A 19,008-nucleotide genomic window follows, 5' to 3' on the forward strand; every position below is an offset into this window, starting at 1 on the left:
CAGTATTTACAATATATACAGAAATACACAGCAAAGAAAGTAATACAGAACAAAACTCCCTCCTCTGGACAGAGAAGGGTTCCCCCCCTGTATCCCCTCTCTCCCCCTACCTCCCTTTTTTCCCAAGAGGGTTAGAGAGAGAGAAAAGGTAATTATTAAGGAGGAAATTCTTGTTAGGCTCAAAAGCGCATGCAAGGATTAGTTTTCTTATCTCAAGGTTAACAGGTCCTGCCACTGCTGCTCAGAAGCAGACAGGCTGAAGAGACAGAACAGACTGGAACTGATGGAGAGACTCAAGCAGAACTGAAACTTAAAGTTGCATTCTACCAATCTACCAATGAAATTAATTTAGAATATCTGAATGTTTTCAAAATATTCAGACAGAGGGTTCCAGCACTGTCCCTTTCTTAAAAGCACAGCCTAAAATGGTTGCACCCACCCAGCTCTCCCCCTGCCATTTCCATCCCTTCCCTGAGCTGTCTCAGCTCTCCCTGCCATTTCCTGACACCTCTGGATGGCCTCATGCATAGCAGCTCTGCCCTCGGAGGGACATTTCTTTGGCCTCATCTCCACTCTGAACCTTCCAAGCTGTCGGTGACTGTAGTGGGTTGAGAGAGAAGGCCTAGCTTTCTCTCCCCCACAAAGAGGAAAAAACCCACAGCTAACTCAGCCAGAGAAGCGGAAGGAATGCTATATTTTACAAGCAATGTGGAAAGGCAGGTTAAATATACACAATATATACAGTATTTACAATATATGTGCAGAAATATACAGCAAGGAAAAAAAAAAGAATACAGGAACGAAATTCCCTCCTCCGGACAGAGGAGGGTTCCCCCCCTGTGCCCCACTCTCTCCCCCTCCCTCCCTTTTTTCCCAAAAAGGGTTAGAAAGAGAGAAAAAGGCAGTTATTAAGAGAGAAGAATTTTAGTAGGCCTATTAGTAGGATTAGTGCTTATCTTTATCCAAGGTCAGAACTCCAGCTGCTCAGAAGCAGACAGGCTGGAAAAGCAGGACAGAGAGAAACTGAGAAAGAGTCCAACTGAACTCAAAACTTAAAGTTGCACTCTACCAATCTGCCAATGAAATTCGTTTAGAATATCTGATTGTTTTCCTTATTATTCCAAAACATTCAGTCAGAGTGTCCCAGCACTGTCCCTCTCTTAAAGGCACAGCCTCAAACGGTCACAGTGACATAGAATGGAGTCAATACAGATGAGCAGTATGATCTAGTATTGTTCATTTATTAAGGGAACTTCTACAGCTTATATAGACTCAGGAAGCATCGTTGGCATCGCTTCATTGGATCCCCACGAGTGACCACACATCATACTGTTATAGATTATTGGTCAAACTACTAATGACACGTGAGGTTGTTGATGCAGCTGTGTGTCCTGTTATTCCCTGTTATTCTCTCTGTGTTTATAGCTACCAGTGTCCTGCTTTAGTATTCAGTATTCAGTATCACTAAGGTTGGAAGAGACCTCAAAGATCATCAAAGTCCAACCTGTCACCACAGACCTCATGACTAGAGTAGGGAGGACACTACTGCCCACTGCAGGCTTGAACTCAAGACCTTCCCATTAACGGTCTTACATGCTACCAACTGAGCCAGTGTTCATATCTGGTATACATATGTCTAGTTACATGCTGCAGGCACAGCACTGGTTTGCTACACTGCTAGCCACTTCTGCACTTGTGCTGAGCATGGCATATCACCATGTCAGGCTCTAGACCTACACTGCCAGATTGTTCACACTGCTCATCACTGGCATTGCCACAGGAGGGTACAGAAATGTCATGGTGATAGCTGCAAGGAAAGCAAGTTGGGTGTCAAGACCATGAAGGGAAAGAGCTGCAGGCATGGGGCAGTGTAGCACCACCTGCAAGGCTGAAAGCTCAACAGCACTGAGGTCTTTCTCCTTCTGTCTATGGCAGTTGCCTCTGCCACCAAGGCCAGGGAAGTGAAATTTTAGCTTAAGACTCTGCAATTGACTGCCAGGCTCTGAGGTCAGGGTTTGGCCTTTCTGCTGCAGAAACCAAACCCAGGTGGGGGACAGTGTAGGACAAGCTGTGGTGGGGATGGCAATGGGCATTGGCAAGGCTGGAAGTCATCAGGAGAACCCAAGGCTTTGCCTTCTTGGCTCTGGCAATCATCCACCACCAAGTGCTGTGAGGAGACTTCCTAAGGCACCAGGGGGTCCTCAGAGCCTCCTTAAACACCCCCAGGAAGGCTGGGGACTGTCATCCCCTTGTCCTTCACTCAGCATCACAAATCCCACACCCCACAGCACCTGAGGAGCCTTGACCCATAAATGAGGGACAGGATCTGCCTGCCCAGGCACTGTGGTCAGGGTTTGGCCTTTCTGCTCCATAAACCAAACCCAGAGTTTGCTCTCCTGCACTTTGTCTTTGTCTGCTGCAATCATGGCCTCCACTGAGCTGCTCTAAGGAGCCCTTGGGAGGCTTTGTTGGTAATGCTCTCAGTGGGGCCAATCAGTGCTTCAAGGTACTTTGTGTTTTCCTTCTGACTTCTGAAGAAGTTTCTTCAGTCTTCACTCAGTACCTGAGGTTCCTGCAATGAACCTAAGTTCATTGTAGTGCCAAGTGCCCTAAGGAGGTGTTTGTGTCTCTGCAAGTTTAGAGCAGAGATGATAATTCCCCAAGTGACACTGACCCAGGCTGTCTCAGCAGGACATCTGCACTTGCAGGAACATCTGTCCTTCATGGCTGACATTGAGTGGACAACTTTGCTCCTCACCCTCCCCAACCTCCCCATTGCTGTCACTGCCCACCTGGGGCTTACAAGGTGATTCAGCAGAATGTGTTCCAATTCAAGAGCCTCTGAATGACAGAGTGGATAAGGACAAGGCTGACCTTGACTGCAAGGGATCCTGAATTCAAATCTCTTTCCATGGCTGTGCCTGGAGAGAAGCAACAAGCACACAGACACGGGGACAGAGCTGACAGAGATACAAACTAACAGAGCAGTTGAGAGCAGGACCAGGGCTGCAAGGGGAGCCAAGGGGCCCGGACCTGCAGAGCCTGTGGCTCCTTCTTCAGGCATAGGTGAATGTTAAACTCCCCTTTCCCACAGCCTATCCCCACTCAGCTCCCTGTTGCATCTGGATTTGAACAGGGGCTCTTCTCCCCACTTGCCTTTCTCATTTGCTTCAAGGATGCAGCACTTGGTTCTTTTTCACTCCCATCCTTTCTCACATGGTTTGGTTGCACATCTCATCACCTCCAGGGCCTCACACAGACATGAAGGCCATCTCAACATTTCATTACCACTCCCTTTTTGGGTTCTTATAGATTGATCCTATTGCAAACTAAGTAACTGATCAACATGGATCCACAGGCTGCAGCCCAGGCTCTGGTTGTCTCTCTGGGCTGCAAGTGCTCACTGCTGGCTCCTGTTGAGCTTCTCATCCACCAGCTCCCCCAAGGCCTTTTCTTCATGGCTGCTCTCAAGCCAGTCCCTGCCCAGCCTATATCAGGATCCATGTACATGGTCTCTGTGCACAGTGTCCTGTGGGGTGCATGGGGATTGTTTTTAGGACTGTCCATGGAACCCCAAACACAAAACCTATTTATGGGTTTGGTCATGGTGAAATTACACTCACAACCTGAATTTGGTTAGGCTGTTGTGTTACAATTTTTGTGTTCAGGGTTGGTAAAATGGGTGTAAAAGATTCTCATTTCATTTGGTTCCTGGTGAGTAGATCCATTGACTCCCTGCATCCAGTCTGCATTTTCTCTTCTGCCATGGATTGCAGTTGAGCCACCTGAGGAGAGCTGCCCCAGCCCCATTCAGGTTTGCTGCACCTTACATTTCCATGGAAAACAAGAGAGAGCTTAGCCTGCCTTGTTCTGTGGTGTTTCAGCACTTCCAGTGGATCTCAGCAGCACCTGGTCCCCAGGAGCTTGTGCTTGGGCCATGATGAGTGTCCTTACTGCAAGGAGGAGGAAGAGAGGAGTGGGCAAGTGGTGTAATTTGTAGACGAAGTTGCCACTCGTGTCTGCCCAACTGATCCATGCAGTGGGGACAGAGTCTGCTCTCAGCACTGGCTTGGTCACAAATCAAAAACACAGCACCAGAAGAGCTGCTGTGAAGAAAATTAACTCCATCAAGGCTGAAACCAGGATGATCTCCCCCTCACTCCATGCCCTTACATGGTGGAGGCACATTATGCCCAGAATTATGCCCAGATATTGAAACCTGTCCCAGCACATGGACAAGTTCCCCCTCCTTTCATGAGGGGAACAAGGGCCAAGGTGGCACAGCCCCCTGCACACACCCATGGCATGGGATGCTGGTGCTGATGTTAAGCATGGCATAATTCCAGCTTCACGCCTCCCATAGGCTGCAGCCGGTTGTTTAGGAGAGTGCCCATTGGCCACATCCAGCCTCCAGAAACCTATCAGTATTACCCCAGCTTGTAAATACGTTGCCCTCTTTCACTGTGTTCTCTCTCCTTGCTTGAGAGGACAAAGCTCATGCCATAGCCTCTGCCATTGAGCTCATTGCTATTAAGTCTTCTCTTTCCTATATGCAAGCAAACTAGTGGCCTCTGCACGACAAGGAGAAGCCAGCAGCCAGGCAGGCCTGTTGAGCCTCAGCCCTGAGAGTATCTCCTGAGGAGGGACCTTCACTGAGCCTGAGAAACTACTGCATTGCATTGCCAGTCTCACCAGTTGGAAGAGCCTGCTGTGCCTTCAAGAGGACTGGACCCCTGAGGGTAAGATCTGCCCAGCTGCCAGGGAAGGGACTTAGCCGAGTCCAGCAGTGCAAGCATCTGCCTCAGCCGGAAGCAGCAGACTGACAAGAGGCACAACCCTTTGTGTGTCAGCTCAGAGAGCAGGAGCAGTGGCAGCCTCATGCCTGTGTAACCCTGCCATCACAGGATAGGAGTCACTACTTCTGCTGCTCTGTGCCCTGTGAACCCCAGGGGAATCCAGAGCACCATTTGTGCCCTGTGCCCCAAAGCCAGAACTACTCCAATAAGGGTCCGGCCGCTCCTTCGAGCCAAGCAAAGGGGAAGCTGCTGCTTCATGCACCTGTGCCTCTTCCCCGGGGCCATCCACGCCAGCCCCGAAGCCTGTTGCTACCAGGCTGACCCCTGCCGGGTCCAGCCCCACCTGCCATTGCGCTCTATTGGAAACCTCCAAGCCTGCCTACTGGGAACTGTGGCCCTGCCCTGCCATGCAGGCTGACTCTGTGAGGGCTGACCCCTGCTGGGTTGATCCTGCGTTACTGCTCCCTGCCGTCCAGAGGGAGCTGCCCAAGTCCTGCTAAGGGAAACTGCTTAACAGTTAGCCTAAGGTCCATTCCCTCTCTGCTGCCATGGAAGGGAGAAGGTTGCCACCCACTGTCACTGTCTGGACCAGCCAGGAGTCAGCAGTCTGCCAGAGCCTAACCTTGCTACAAACAAAGGACACAGAGTACCTTCCACCTGCTTTGTACTCACTAACAGTTCAAAGCACTTGAGTCTAGCAGGATAATCTTTGTAGTCCAGTCCTCTGATACACAGTGTAAGAGCTCTGTATATACTTAGCAGTTGCCAGAGTCAGGTCACCATCTGGTGGACAAGCAGTGGAATTGCAGCCTGCATTCTAGCAATAGAAATTAAATATCCTGATTGAGTCCAAATTATAAATACTAAACCACTTATGGGATGTATTTCACAATTGTTCACTAGATTATCTAGATAAAATGGTGATTCATTGCTTATTAATAATTTTAGTGATTAATAAAACTACTATTACTATAATTCATATTTCATATTCATAAACTAATAACCTCTTCCTCACAGACAGAAAAAACCTCACAGTCCCTTTCCATCTGTGTTTCTGCTGCTGGCCAATCCCGTCCCCAGGCAGAAGTGACATCATAACCCCTTCACACTCATTGGCTTCCTACTGAATGATGAGCTCCTGAGACACAACTGACCACATGATCCCACACCCAACCATCACTCTCCTTGTGGCCAGAGCCTGAGCAGATCAAAGTTTCATCCAATCCATCTGGCAGATTTCCTACCAAGGCTCTGAGTGGAGAAACCTTCCTCAAAGGAGCTGCTGTCTCTGTACTGGTGATCTGTGGAAGAGGCTCCTGCACATCATCTTGTCCAATCACCCTGCTCAGGGCAGGGTTAAACAGAGGAGTTCCCTCAAGGCCTGTGCCCAGTTTGGCCTCATCCCCAAAGGAGCTGCAGAGGCCCTGGGTCAGAAGGTGCAGGGAGCTGATGAAGAGATTGCACAGTGCTGGCCCAAGGGCTTGCCCTAAGGGATGCCACTGGGAAGTGGCTGCCAGGAGGACTCTGCCCTGGTGACTTTTGGGCTTGATCCACTACCCACCTTCCCATCCAACACCTCATCCATTCCTTCAGTCCTTCTGTCCCCAGTCTGGCTCTACAGAGACCATGGGAGACCATGCAAAGACCTGGCTGAGGTCCAGGGACCAAACATCTCCTTCTTGCCCCTACCCAGACAGGTTTGATGATCTCTCGGTTGTCCTTCAAGGGCCTGCAGATGGCTGCAGGAGTGTCTGACCTATCACTTTTGACCCAGCACCACAACTGTGCTGAGGGTGACCAGCCTGGACTATGCCCCAGCCGCCTTCTTGGCCTTCCTGAAGATGCCTTTCCCAAGGAACAAGAACCTCTCTGATGATTCTGTGCACATTTCAGGGCACAGCCCAGGAAGGGTGATGGGAGCAGACAGCAACATTTGCAATGAGCCTGTGCAGGACACCTGAGAGGAATCTCCCTGGGGCAGGGAGCTTTGTGCTGCAGTCACACACAGAAATGTCACAGGATCACAGGATGTTAGGGGGTGGAAGGAACATCCAAAGGAATCCAACGCCCTGCCAGAGCAGGACCATAGAATCTAGTGCAAGATGCACAGGAAGGCATCCAGGTGGGTCTGGAAAGTCTCCAGAGAAGGAGACTCCACCACCCATCTGGTCAGCCTGTTCCAGTTCTCTGTCACCCTCACACCCACACCCTCAAGTTCCTCCTCATGTTGAGGTGGAACCTCCTGTGCTGTAGTTTATATCCATTGCCCCTTGTCCCATCCCAGGGTGCAACTGAGCAGAGCCTGTCCCTGTCCCTTCCTTCCTGACCCCCAGGCCTCAAATATTTATAAACATTTATTAAATCCCCTCTCAGTCTTCTCCTCTCCAGACCAAACAGCCCCAGGGCTCTCAGCCTCTCCTCTCCAGGCAGTGTTGCAGCCCCTTCAACATCCTTGTAGCCCTCCCTTGGACTCTCTCCAGCAGATCCCTGTCCCTCCTGAACTGGGGAGCCCAGAACTGGATGCAATATTCCAGGTGGGGCCTCATCAGGGCAGAGTAGGGGGGGGAGAAGGACCTCCCTGGATGTGCTGGACACACTCCTCCTAATGCAGCTCAGGACCCCATTGGCCTTCTTGGCCACCAGGGCACATTGCTGTCCCATGCAGAACTTGCTGTCCACCTACACTCCCAGGTCCTTCTCCACAGGGCTGCTCTCCAGCAGATCACCTCCCAGCCTGTACTGCTGCAGTTTATTCTTCCTCCCCAGGAGCAGGACTCTGCTCTCATCCTTGTTGAACCTCATGAGGTTCCTCTGCACAGCTCTCAGTCCATCCAGGTCTGTGAATGGTTGCACAGCCTTCAGGGGTCTCAGCCAAGCCTCCAAGTTTGGTATTGTCAGCAGACTTGCTGAGCAGACCCTGTCTGTCTGTCTGTCTGTGCCCTCATCTATGTCATTGATGAAGATGTTGAACAGGACAGGACCCAGCACTGATCCCTGAAAGACTCCACTAGTTACAGCTCTCCAGCTGGACCTGGCACCATTAACCACCACTCCTTGGTCTCTATTTTGTAACCAGTTCCTCTTCCATCCCACACTTTCTGAGCTTACTCACAAGGATGTTATGGGAGGCAGTGTCAAAAGCATTACTAAGGTCAAGGTAGATTACATCTACTGTCAGGGCTCTGCCAGGCATTGTGAACTCCTTTTGCACCTCAGGATGTTCATACAGTCTTTCCCTACCACTTACACAAGCTCTGCACTGCAGCAGGCAGAGTGTCCCTGGCCTCCTGCTGCCCCTGTCAGAGGCTGGGAGGCTCCTCACACCTCCACTGCCTTGGTACCCCAGCCACAGCTGATGGTGTTTGTGCTCACTCAGGTTCCCCTCACCCCACACACATGCCTGCAGCCACTGCTGACCTCCTGAGCCTGTGACCTGCAACTGGGGGACAAAAAACTTTGCAAGTTGTGGTGAGAGACCAGTGGTGGAAATGGTGGTGGTGAGAGGATCATCCAGGGTGACTGCCCTGGGACAGATTCCCCAGGCTGTGCAGTGAACAGAGACACAGATCAGAGCCTGCTCTGCTGCTCCTTCAGGCCTCTTGAAGGAGGCCTGTCTGTGTCAGGACACTGCTGTGTGCCCCAGCCCTGCACACTCACACTTCAGCTGTTCCCTGCTGTTTGCATCCCTGGGACACTTTCTTGGGCCTGCTCTGGAGAGAAGCTTTGGGTGAAGCCCTAAGCCTTGAGACTCTGCCCTGAGCAGATCATCTGTCTTTGTGGAACTGTTCTTGGGGACCAGCTCAGCCAGAGTAGTTCCCATGGCCTGTCCCTGCCTGTGGTCACAGGACTGGCAGGCAGCAGAACAATGACCAAGCTGCCACAGCACTCAGGCCTTGCACTGACCCAGGAGAGGGTGGAAGTGGAAAGGAAACAGCTCTGGAAGTTTAGGTGCTGGTGTTCCACTGCAGTGCTTGGACATCCTCCTACCCCTAGTCTGCACAGGACCTGGCCCTGAAGCTCCAGAGAAGTCCTGGAGGAAGGATCTCAGGAAGGAAAAGGTTAATGAAAGGTTCTTTATTTTTCAACCAAACAAAGAGCAGAGGCCCTGCTGCACAAACTCTTGGTCAGCAAAGCAGGGAATGTGTTAGAAAAGGGATGACAGTTTGATAAAGAGTAAAACACCACCACTACCACAAAGTGCAGAAGCCAGGCTGGGCCTGCACTGAATGACATCAGAACTGCTCTGCAGAAAAGTCTATTGCTTCTGAAACCAGCGAGTAATCAGTTTGCTCAGGGCAGCCTTCAGGTCCTGGTTCCTCAGGCTGTAGATGAGAGGGTTCACTGCTGGAGGCACTACCGAGTACACAACTGCCACCAACAGATCCAGGGATGGGGAAGAGACAGAGGGAGGCTTCAGGTAGGCAAAGATGCCAGTGGTGATAAACAGGGAGATGACAGCCAGGTGAGGCAGGCAGGTGGCAAAGGCTTTGTGGCGTCCCTGCTGAGAGGGGATCCTCAGCACTGCCCTGAAGATCTGCACATAGGACACCACAATGAACACAAAACAGACAGATGAAAAACAGACACTGGCCACAAGAAGCCAAAGTTCCCTGAGGTAGGATGTGGAGCAGGAGAGCTTGAGGATCTGGGGGATTTCACAGAAGAACTGTTCCACAGCATTGCCTTGGCAGAGGGGCAGGGAAAATGTATTGGCTGTGTGCAGCAGAGCAGTGAGAAAGCCACAGCCCCAGGCAGCTGCTGCCAGGTGGAGACAAACTCTGCTGCCCAGGAGGGTCTCATAGTGCAGTGGTCTGCAGATGGCAACGTAGCGATCGTAGGACATGACTGTGAGAAGGAAATATTCACCTACAATCAAGAGGAGAAAGAAAAAGACCTGGACAGCACATCCTGCATAGGAGATGTCCCTGGTGTCCCTCAAGGAATTTGCCATGGACTTGGGGACAGTGGTAGAGATGGCACCCAGGTCAAGGAGAGCGAGGTTGACGAGGAAGAAGTACATGGGGGTGTGGAGGTGGTGGTCCCAGGCTATGGTGGTGATGATGAGGCCATTGCCCAACAGGGCAGCCAGGTAGATGGCCAGGAAGAGGCAGAAGTGCAGGAGCTGCAGCTGCCTTGTGCCTGAGAATGGCAGGAGGAGGAAGTGGGTGATGGAGCTGCTGTTGGACATTTATGTCCTTTGTGCACAGTGCAGTAGCCATAAGGGAAAGGCAGTCACAAGTCAATGGAGCACAACCAAAGCCATTTCTCAGCCCCTGATACAGAGACTTAAGTTTTGCTTTTGAGGACACCTCCCTCCAGCTCTGTTGCTGGACTCTTGTGCTGACTGAGCATGCAGGGAAGAGCAGAGACTCTTCCTGCTTCCTGCTGCTGAGTCAGTCCTGCTCTGCAGCAGGGGAGTGCTGGAGGCAGCAGCAAGATCTGGTGTGCACTTTCAGGGGAAAGAGTCCCAAAGCAGAAAGGCTTCTCAGCATCTCCCAGTGCTAAGGAGAGAGGGTAGAAAAAGGCAGTTCCTGAATGTTTTAGGCTTTTTCACTGCAGCTGCCCACGTCTCACCCCCAGAGTGTTCATGGCTGTCACAAGTTCTCACACACAGCATTTCTGCTGCCCTCAGGGGGAACAGAGAGAGCAGGACCCTGCAAAGCAAGACACTGCCTGTAGCTCAGAGCAGAGTAAGGGGAGCTGCTCTGGCCCTGCTGCCACTTCTCCACTTCTCTGGGCTTGTGCCCTGCTGAGCTGAAGGTGATCACACTTCCATGTGCCCCTGAAAAGTCACCAGACACTGCTGAGAGCAGAGGGATCCCCCACAGACCACTCAGTGTCTCAGCCTCTCTCAAGGTCTCAGCACCACACTCAGGGCTCATTGTAACACCCAATGGCATTTCCTCTCCTGTGGCAGCTCTGCCTCTGCTGGAGCTCTGGCTGCAGAGGAGGTGCTTCACACCTTGGAGCCCACAACCCTGAGGCTTTTCTGGGGGGAAGAGGAGGACAAGGGCCTTGCTCAGAGGCAGGTTCTGGCCTGGAGCGGACCAGATGGAGATGTCTGAATGCTCCCTCCCACAACATTGTTGGGTTCAGTTTCCTCTCCTGATCAGATCCCTGCTGCCTGGAGGTTCTCACCCTGGCAGGAGTGTGCAGGGTGATGGATCTGCCCTGCTCACAGAGCCCATCCCAGCCCCTCTGCACTCACCTACAGAAACCTGCCTGTTTGCAGGGCACTGGCTGGGAGCATCCTGATGAGTGCAGCCAGGGTGCTGCTGGTGCTGTCCACAGGCAGAGGCTGAAGGCTCTTTAGGAAGCTCCCTGCAGGCCTCCTGACCACTCCAAGATACACCTCCCCAATTTCAAGGACTTGGATGGTCTTTTTCTACCTCTCTTTCACTCCTCACTTGCTCTTGTCCTCAGAATAGGAAACTGCAAACACAGACTCAGGAACTCTTCTCTCTTTAGAGCAGACCCTGCTTGGACCTTGTCCTTGAAACATCCCTTTGGAAGTTCCCTGGTGATGAGCTGCATCTATGAGAATCCCTGACCCACACAGCAGCCTCTCCATAGAAGAAGGGCCCTGCCCCACCCTGCCCTGCTCTGCACTGCCAGGGGTGGCTCCTGCCACCCACACCTTCTCCCCACAGCAAGCGTCAGCTGCGGCTCTGCCAGCTTTAGGAGATGCCTCCCAGAACTGCACCTGAACCGCCCTGCACCCACAGCCTCACTGTGTCAGAGTGCAGTGACTTCTCCAGTGAGCTTTCAGTCACCCTCTCAGTTCTGGCCACCTCGAAGCTCTCTCTGCCTTCTTCATCTCCCTGAGATACTCTGGCAGTGTCTTCAGCCCTGCTGTGCTGTGCAGAGGAGCTGCTCCTGGCCAGAGCTGTCTCTCTGTAGTGCTGCCTCCTCGCCAGCAGCACCTTCCAGCCCAGGAGCCTGGCCTGGCTCAGCACAACAGAACCAGCCCAAGGCATTTATAGAAGCCCTCTGGTGGCTTTGGTGCTGAGTCCATGAACCTCAGAGACTGAGAAGCTGATGAAACCTCTCCAGAAGTCAAAGTCAGATTCAAACTCTGAACTTTCTTCTACTCTTAATGGGTCCCAGTGAAGCATACTGGGAAAGGGGCCCCAGGGTCTGGTTAGAGCAGGAGAGAGTGGACGCAAGGGAAGCATCACAGGAGGCACTGAAGCATCTCCAGGCTGTGGTGAGAGCAGAGAACTGAGGCAGTGCTGACAGGTCAGGACAAGCAGCTCAAGGTGGCTCTGCTGCTGAGGAAACCTGGAGGGGTTTCACTGATCCAAAGGACCAAGCCCTGACCCCCAGCCCCTGGCAAGGCAGATCCTGTCCCTCACCTGTGGCTCTGGGCTCCTTAGGGGGCAGTGGGGAGTAAGGATGAGCAGTGCCCAGGGTAGGACCTTGTCAGGTTTTGCTGTGGTTTGCTTCCAAAGAGACAACTCCTGCTGAAAAGGAATGAAATGTACCTTTAAATATAGTTTTTATCAGATGCTTTGTTCAATAAAAACCTCTCCAATTAGCTGCAGAAACCTTGGCAATAATTAGTGGTTCAGCAGTATTTAATGAGCCCCATGGAGTATTTGGGGCTGATTACATCATCCTTAGGTACTGCCAGGAGACTCTGCCAAGGTATTGCCAAGAAGCCTCTCAAGAAGTCCAAGTCAGAAGAAAACTCCAAAGTACCTTGAAGCACTGATTGGCCTCACTGAGGCTTGTTACTGACAAAGGCTCCCCAGGGACTCGTTAGAGCAGCTTGTTAGAGGCCAGGATTGCAGGGAAACAAAGGCAAAGTACAAGGGAGAAAAACTTGCCTTTGGTCTAGGAAGCAGAAAGGCCAAGCCCTGACCACTGTCCTTTGAATAGAAGAACCTCAAAGCCTCAAAGCAAAGTTTCTCCTCACAGGCCTTGGTGGCAGAGGCAACTGTCAGACCCAAGGGCACAAAGGCCTTGGTCCTGTTGTGCCTCTGAGCCTTGCCAGAGCCCTTGACCATCCCTACTGCAGCCTCTCCTTCACTCTCCCATGCCTGTAGCTCTTTCCCTTCAGGCTGCTGACACCAATCTTGCTTCCTCACCCAGCTTTCCCCCTGCCATTTCCATCCCTTCCCTGAGCTGTCTCAGCTCTCCCTGCCATTTCCTGACATCTCTGGATGGCCTCATGCATAGCAGCTCTGGCCTTGAAGGGACATTTCTTTGGCCTCATCTCCACTCTGAATCTTCCAAGATGCTCTTTGTGAAGGTTTTAGTCTCTCCCCACTCTCCAGAAGAGCTCCATCCTCTCTGAAACCACCCTTCAGCCATGTGCACACTGCTCTGGCAGTGCCCTGAGCCTCCATTCAGCAGGCTGAAGCAGCCCAGTTCACTCAGCCTCTCCACAGAGATGTCAGTCTCCATCCTGGCAGATCTCCTCTGCATTCTCCTGAGTTCCTCCTATGCTCTTCTAGTCTGGAGAATGCAACACCAAGACTCCAAGCATCCAGTTGTGTCCACAGCAGTGCTGAGTCCAGAGGGAGGACTACTCCTGTGTCTGGGTGGCCACACTCCTCCTGCCACAGCCCAGCTGCAGTTGGCCTTCTTCACTCTTTGCAGGGTTTGCTCCATCCCAGGGCATTTGGAATGGTTCCTCCCAGATGCTGTGGTGCCTTTCTGACTAGGGCTAGGACACACCAGAAACTCCATCTCCAAAGAACAGGCAGACAGTTTATACTGGGATGGGCCCAGTCTGTCAGGGAGTGGGTAAGGGGATATGGTTTGCAGTGGAAGTCCCAGAGGAGTGGTTGGAGGGCTTCAGGTGGTGTAGCCTTTGCTGGGAGTGGGTACAATCTGTACTGGGAAGGAGTCCTGTTACAATTTTTTATTTGTTTGCACCAGGAGAAGTTTAGGCTGGAGGTGAGGAGAAAGTTCTTCCCAGAATGAGGAATTGGCCACTGGGATGTGCTGCCCAGGGAGGTGGTGGAGTCACTGTCCCTGGAGGTGTTAAAAAAATATTGGATGTGGCTCTTGGAGCCATGGTTTAGCTGTCAGGGGGTGTTGGGTAATAAGTTGGACTTGATGATCTCTCAGGTCTTTTCTCACCTGGTTGATTTTTATATTTCTGTGATTAGAAGGGAAAAGCTTGAACACAGCTGGGGACCAAACCAATGTCTGGTGACAAACTCAACAGATTCCAAAACATGTAGTGAAAGGTGAGGAGAACATCTCCTGCCCAGCTGATGGAATGAGAAATTCAAGATTCTCCCAAAAGCAACAGAAAGAACCCCAGGAAAGTCTTGCTCAGTATTGCTCTATGAACTGCAGACAGGCCTTAGGCCTGGTCCTTGCAATGGGAGCTTAGGAGAATACAGAGGCTTAGGGCCTGCTCTTGAAGGTGACATTTGCCCCAGCTCTTCCCAGAGAGGTCCTTGCTGTCCCCTCTTCTGCTCCCTCAAGCAGACCAGCACTCACACATGCCCTGCACTATAACAGCCATGCAAACAAAGGGGAACAAGCTCAGGGTTATTGCTCCAAACAACTGCTTGAGATTGAAGCCCAAGGCAGGAATCCACAACCATAGCCAGGCCCAGAGCACTTCATGCAGAATCTGCTTGGTTCCCATAGCTCACTGATCACAGAATGGGCTAGGCTGGAAGGGACCTCCAGAGGTTATCTTGTCCAACCTTCCCAGGGACAGCCTCAAGTAGATCAGGTTGCCCAGAGATCGGCGGGGTACGGGGTGGGGGTGGGTCTGTGAGGTCCGGGGGATCTCTGCAAGCTTGGCGCTTGGGGCCTGTGCGGTTCGGGGGGGCGGCTCGCTGTGATTGTGGGGACCTCTGTGCGGCTGTGGGGGTCTGCGGTGTTGGGGTGGTCGTGGGGGGGGCTGTGGGGTAGGGCAGAGGTGTGCAGGGTCGGTGAGCATCGTCTGTGCTGTTCTGGGAGGGGTCTGTGCGGTTGCGGGGCCGCGGGTGGGGTTGGGGTGGGGGCTCGGTGGGGTTCCTTGTGCTGCTGAATGCCTCTGCTAGGAGGTGTTTTTTTTTCCATGGATTCTCTGAATCCTTGAATTTGAGCTTGGGATCTGCTCTTGACCTTAGCTGCTGGTTCTTGAGCTTGGGGACTGGATCTGAGCTTGCAGCTGGTTCTTGGGCTTGGGAGCTGGCTCTGAGCTTAGGACCTGGGTCTGCACTTCTGATCTTGGTTCCTGATCTTAGGGGCAGGCTCTGGGCTCAAGAGGTGGTCCTTGAGCTTGGGAGGTGATTCTGACCTTTGTTGCTGGTTTTTGATCTTGGGGGCTGGCTCAGCTTGGCTGAGTGTGAGCTTGGGAGCTGGGTCTCACTTTTGATCTCGTTCTTGAGCTTGGGGGCTGGCTGTGAGCTGGGGAAGCTGTTCTGAGCATGGGAGCAGGTGGTGAGCATAGGAGCTGAGTGTGAGCTCTTCACCTGCCTTGAATTTACAATGTGAGAGGTAGGGTTCTGGGTCTGGATTTTGATCTGGGTCTGAGCCTGAGGGCTGGGTCTGCACTTTTGAACTGCTGCTTGTGCTTGGGAGCTGCATCTGAGCTTTGGAGCTGGTTCTGCACTTCTGATATGGGTTCTTGAGCTTGGGGACTGGTTCTAAACTTGGGAAGTGCTTCTCTCCTGAGTTTCTATCTCTGGGGGCTGGGCCTGAGCTTCAGCTGTTGTTCTCACCTTAGTTGCTGTCTCTGAGCGTGGGAAGCTGCTCTGAGCATAGGAGCTGGATGTGAGCTACTGAGCTGGGTGTGAGCCTGGCCCCTGCCTTGAATTTAAACTGTGAGAGTTCAGCCAGTTGGAAGTTGAAGCTGAGCTGCTTTGCACTGCAGTGCTTCAGAGTTTGTGATGCTCCAAAGGCAGATCTCAAAGAGCTGCTGCAAGAGTTGAGCTGAAGTGGCACAGTGCCCTGCAGAGGCAAAAGCTTTTCCCTGCCAGTCAGCCATTGGAATCATCTCCCCAGGGCAGTGGTGGATTGCCCTGCAGGGCAGAGTTGGAAGGCTGAGCTTGGCAGGGGGCTGGGCCAGCTCCTTTCCAGTGCAGTGTCAGCTGGCAAGGTTGGAGCAGCTGAGCCTTGGGGTCCCTTGCAGCGTGGCATTGTGTGGCAGCAGAGCTGTGCTGCTGGTTTTGAGGGCACTTGGAAAGCTTCTGGAGCATTTGTGCAGAGTGTGCAAGACATCCCTGAGCCTAGCACCTCCCTCAGCTCTCTTCAGAATGAACTCTGCAGAGCTGGAAGAGCTTTCCAGGAATTTGGCAGAGGTTTGCAGGAGTTGGGAAGGGATTTTGGTTCTCCTCCTCCTTGTCCTCTTCCTTGTCCTCCTCTGCCTCATCTTTTTCCTGCTCTCCCTGGAGGCTGCACTTAGACTCCTAGAATCCTAGAGTGGTTTGGGTTGGGAGGGAGCTGCAAAGGTGCTGCAGTCCAAGCCCCTCTGCAGTCAGCAGGGACATTCTCCACTAGCTCAGGTTGCCCAGAGCCCTGTCCAGCCTGATCTTGAACCTCTGCAGGGCTGGGACCTCAACCCCCTCCCTGGACAACCTGTTGCAGTGTTCCAGCAGGCTCCTGGTGCAGAACTTGTTCCTCACCTCCCATCTCAATCTGCTCTGCTCTAGTTTGAAGCCATTGCCTCTGGTGCTGTCCCTGCAGGCTTTGCAAAGAGTCCCTCTGCAGCCTTCTTGTAGCCCCCTTCAGGTACCAGAAGGTCACTCTTAGGTCTCCCCAGAACCTTCTCTTCTCCTCTCCAGGCTGATCACCCCCAGCTCCCTCAGCCTGTCCTGGTAGCAGAGCTGCTCCAAGCCCCTGATCATTTTTGTGTCCCTCCTCTGGGCCCTCTCCATCGGGTCCATGTCCTTCCTGTGTTGAGGGCTCCAGAGCTGGCTGCAGTGCTGCAGGTGAAGTCTCAACAGAGCAGAGCCAAGTGCCAGGATGGCCTCTGTCCATCTCTGGCCCTGCTGCTTTTGGTGCAGCCCAGGCTGGCCTTGGCCTTCTGGGCTGCAGGCTCCCCCTGTCTGTTCCTGTGCAGCTTCTTGTCCAGCAGCACCCCCCAGTCCTTTTCTGCAGGGCTGCTTCCTATCCTCTCCTCCCCCAGCCTGTCCTGATTGTGAGGATTGTGCCAGGCCAGGGGCAGGACCCTGCCCTTGCTCTTGTTGAAGCTCAGGAGGTTGCCCTGGGCCCCCTCTGCAGCTTGTCCCCTTGAGCTCCTCCACCTTGTTCTGCAGGGTATTGCCTTAGGTTTCAGGAGGCAGAGAGGCTCTCTTTGAGCCTTGTGAAAGGAGTTGATGCCAAGCTGTGGCCAGAGGGTTGGATAGAATTGGGCAGTTTCCATGGCTGTGCTGTTCAGAGCTGCATCCTACAGTGCAAAGCATCCAATCCACAACAATCCATAGTGTGCCTGGGCCACGGGAGCCAAGCAACCTCCCTAGGCCAAAGCTTCCTCCAGAGCTCCACCAAAGCAGGCCAGAACCCCAGGCCCCAAATGCCTTCCCCCTCCCCCATGCCTCTGCCCCTCCTCCCCCCATACCCAAGAGCTGCAGTTACAGATTCTGGTAGGCAGCTCCCAGGTGAGCCAGGTTGCTCCAGGCTGCAGTTGGCAGCATTGCCAAGGCCTCAAAGCTCCTCTGCAGAAAGAGATCCCAGAAGATGTTTCTGGGAGCAGAGAGGAAGGGCAAAGGAGGTTGGAGATCCTGTGCTGTTCCTTTGTAGAGCATGGGTGCAGGCCTTGTGGGAATGAACTAAGCTAGATGACACTTTGTGGTGTCCCCCTGGACTCTGCTGTCCCTTCTGGAGGTCTCTGCTCTCTGGTGTAAGACATCCCAGTGCCTTCCACCCACCACAGGGATTCTCCTGCATGCTCTCATCCAGGGGCTTCTGTTGGGCCCTGCTGTCTGTGAAGATCAGCCCTGGGACCTTGGGGACTCTGAGAGGGCAGCAAGTGAGTGGAGATGGAGCACTGGATGGAGAGATGGAGGGTGAAGGCTGCAGGGGGTGGGAGGGCTTAGTTCAGCAGCTGTGAGGCTCTGGCTGGCTCCTACCTCCAATGGTGCTGGCAGCAGCTGACCCCAGAAGCTCCAAGCCCCAAACCCTGCCTGGCTGAGGACAGTCTCATGACCCCTCCTGACATCCAGCACAGCCCAAGCAGGCACTCAGGGCTCCTAGCCACACAGCCCAGCCATCCCCCATGGCAGGAGTCACCTGAGGTCTCACTCCCTCTCTGTCCCCCTTGCTCTCATCAGCTGCTGCCTGAGGTGTCTGCAGCGTCCCTCCCCAGCCCTCATCTGTAACCCCCCCTTGGCTTGGTGCTGTTCTTTCAGCCCTCCAGCTGATCCCAGCCTTTAGTCTCAGGCCCCTTCAATTCTTGTGCTGCTGCTTTCAGCCCAGTTCCTTAGATGCTTCCTCAGCCACAGCATTTCCCACTCCACCCTTCCAGCTGCAGTGGCAGGTGAGGTGGGGGACCCAGGGCCATGGGAGAGCCAAGGTAGTAGGGACATGGATGAGCTGGGAATGAGGGAAAGGCCTGGGGATGGTCAGGCAGGAATTAGGCCTTGTCCCCCCAAAAAGGGGAGAGGATCCAGGGCCCAGGTGGCAAATGTGTGTGCAGGGAATGGCAGAATCTGGCAGCATTTTAGGAGGTGAAAGGAGTGAATTGTGCTGCAGCTCTGCCTGTGTCAGCTGGGAGATGAACAGCAGCCCATGGGCACTGTGCCCTCCCATCCAACCTTATTTTCTCTTGGGGATGTGGAGTGGCAGCTCCAGGGAACTGCAAAGAGCAAGCTGAGAGAAATGGTCAGGGAGAGAAGGAGGCCAAACCCTTTTCACTGAGTCTCTTTGGGCTGCAGGTGTGTGAAGGGTGCTGGAGGTGTGAGGTTTGGGCAGGAGCCAGAGACTCCTCCAGCATCCCAGTGAGGGCTGAAGAAGTTTATCAAGAAGCTGCCCAAGTCCCTTCCCCCTTTGCTGCATCTGCAGAGATCATGAAGCTCCCTTTGTGTGTGTCCTGAGGGCTGCTGTGATCTTCTGTTGGGGAGTGGGCAGCAGAGAGGTGTGTGCAGGTCAAAGGTGAGCACAGAGTGTGTGGGGTATGGGCAGGACCTGGGAGGAGAGCTGTGGCCAGAGCAAGATCTGCTGGCAAAGGCAGGTGCAGGCAGCAGAGGCCTGGGCAGGCAGTGGGAGGAAGCTTTAGGCAAGGCCTGGGAGAGGCTGTGTGGAGGCAGCTGTGTTGTGG

The 19,008-nt window shown here is 53.2% G+C and overlaps 3 protein-coding genes across 3 annotated transcripts in view; 2 read left to right on the plus strand and 1 right to left on the minus strand.

Annotated features, from left to right (window-relative positions):
- The window catches only part of LOC137456910 (zinc finger protein 585A-like), a 269,157-nt gene that overhangs the window by 65,651 nt on the left and 184,498 nt on the right, over positions 1 to 19,008 (plus strand). The window lies entirely within an intron of this gene.
- LOC137456879 (olfactory receptor 14A16-like) overlaps positions 1 to 19,008 on the plus strand; it is a 34,565-nt gene that overhangs the window by 2,659 nt on the left and 12,898 nt on the right. The window lies entirely within an intron of this gene.
- Positions 9,052 to 9,984, minus strand: LOC137456882 (olfactory receptor 14J1-like). Its single transcript, XM_068168571.1, has one exon. The coding sequence runs from the start codon at positions 9,982 to 9,984 to the stop codon at positions 9,052 to 9,054; it is 933 nt and encodes a 310-aa protein (XP_068024672.1).

The sequence above is a fragment of the Melanerpes formicivorus genome, unplaced genomic scaffold, assembly GCF_026170545.1.
Source record: "Melanerpes formicivorus ecotype bairdi unplaced genomic scaffold, bMelFor1.0.p_v2 SCAF_142, whole genome shotgun sequence".
NCBI classification, from domain to species: Eukaryota; Metazoa; Chordata; class Aves; order Piciformes; family Picidae; genus Melanerpes; species Melanerpes formicivorus.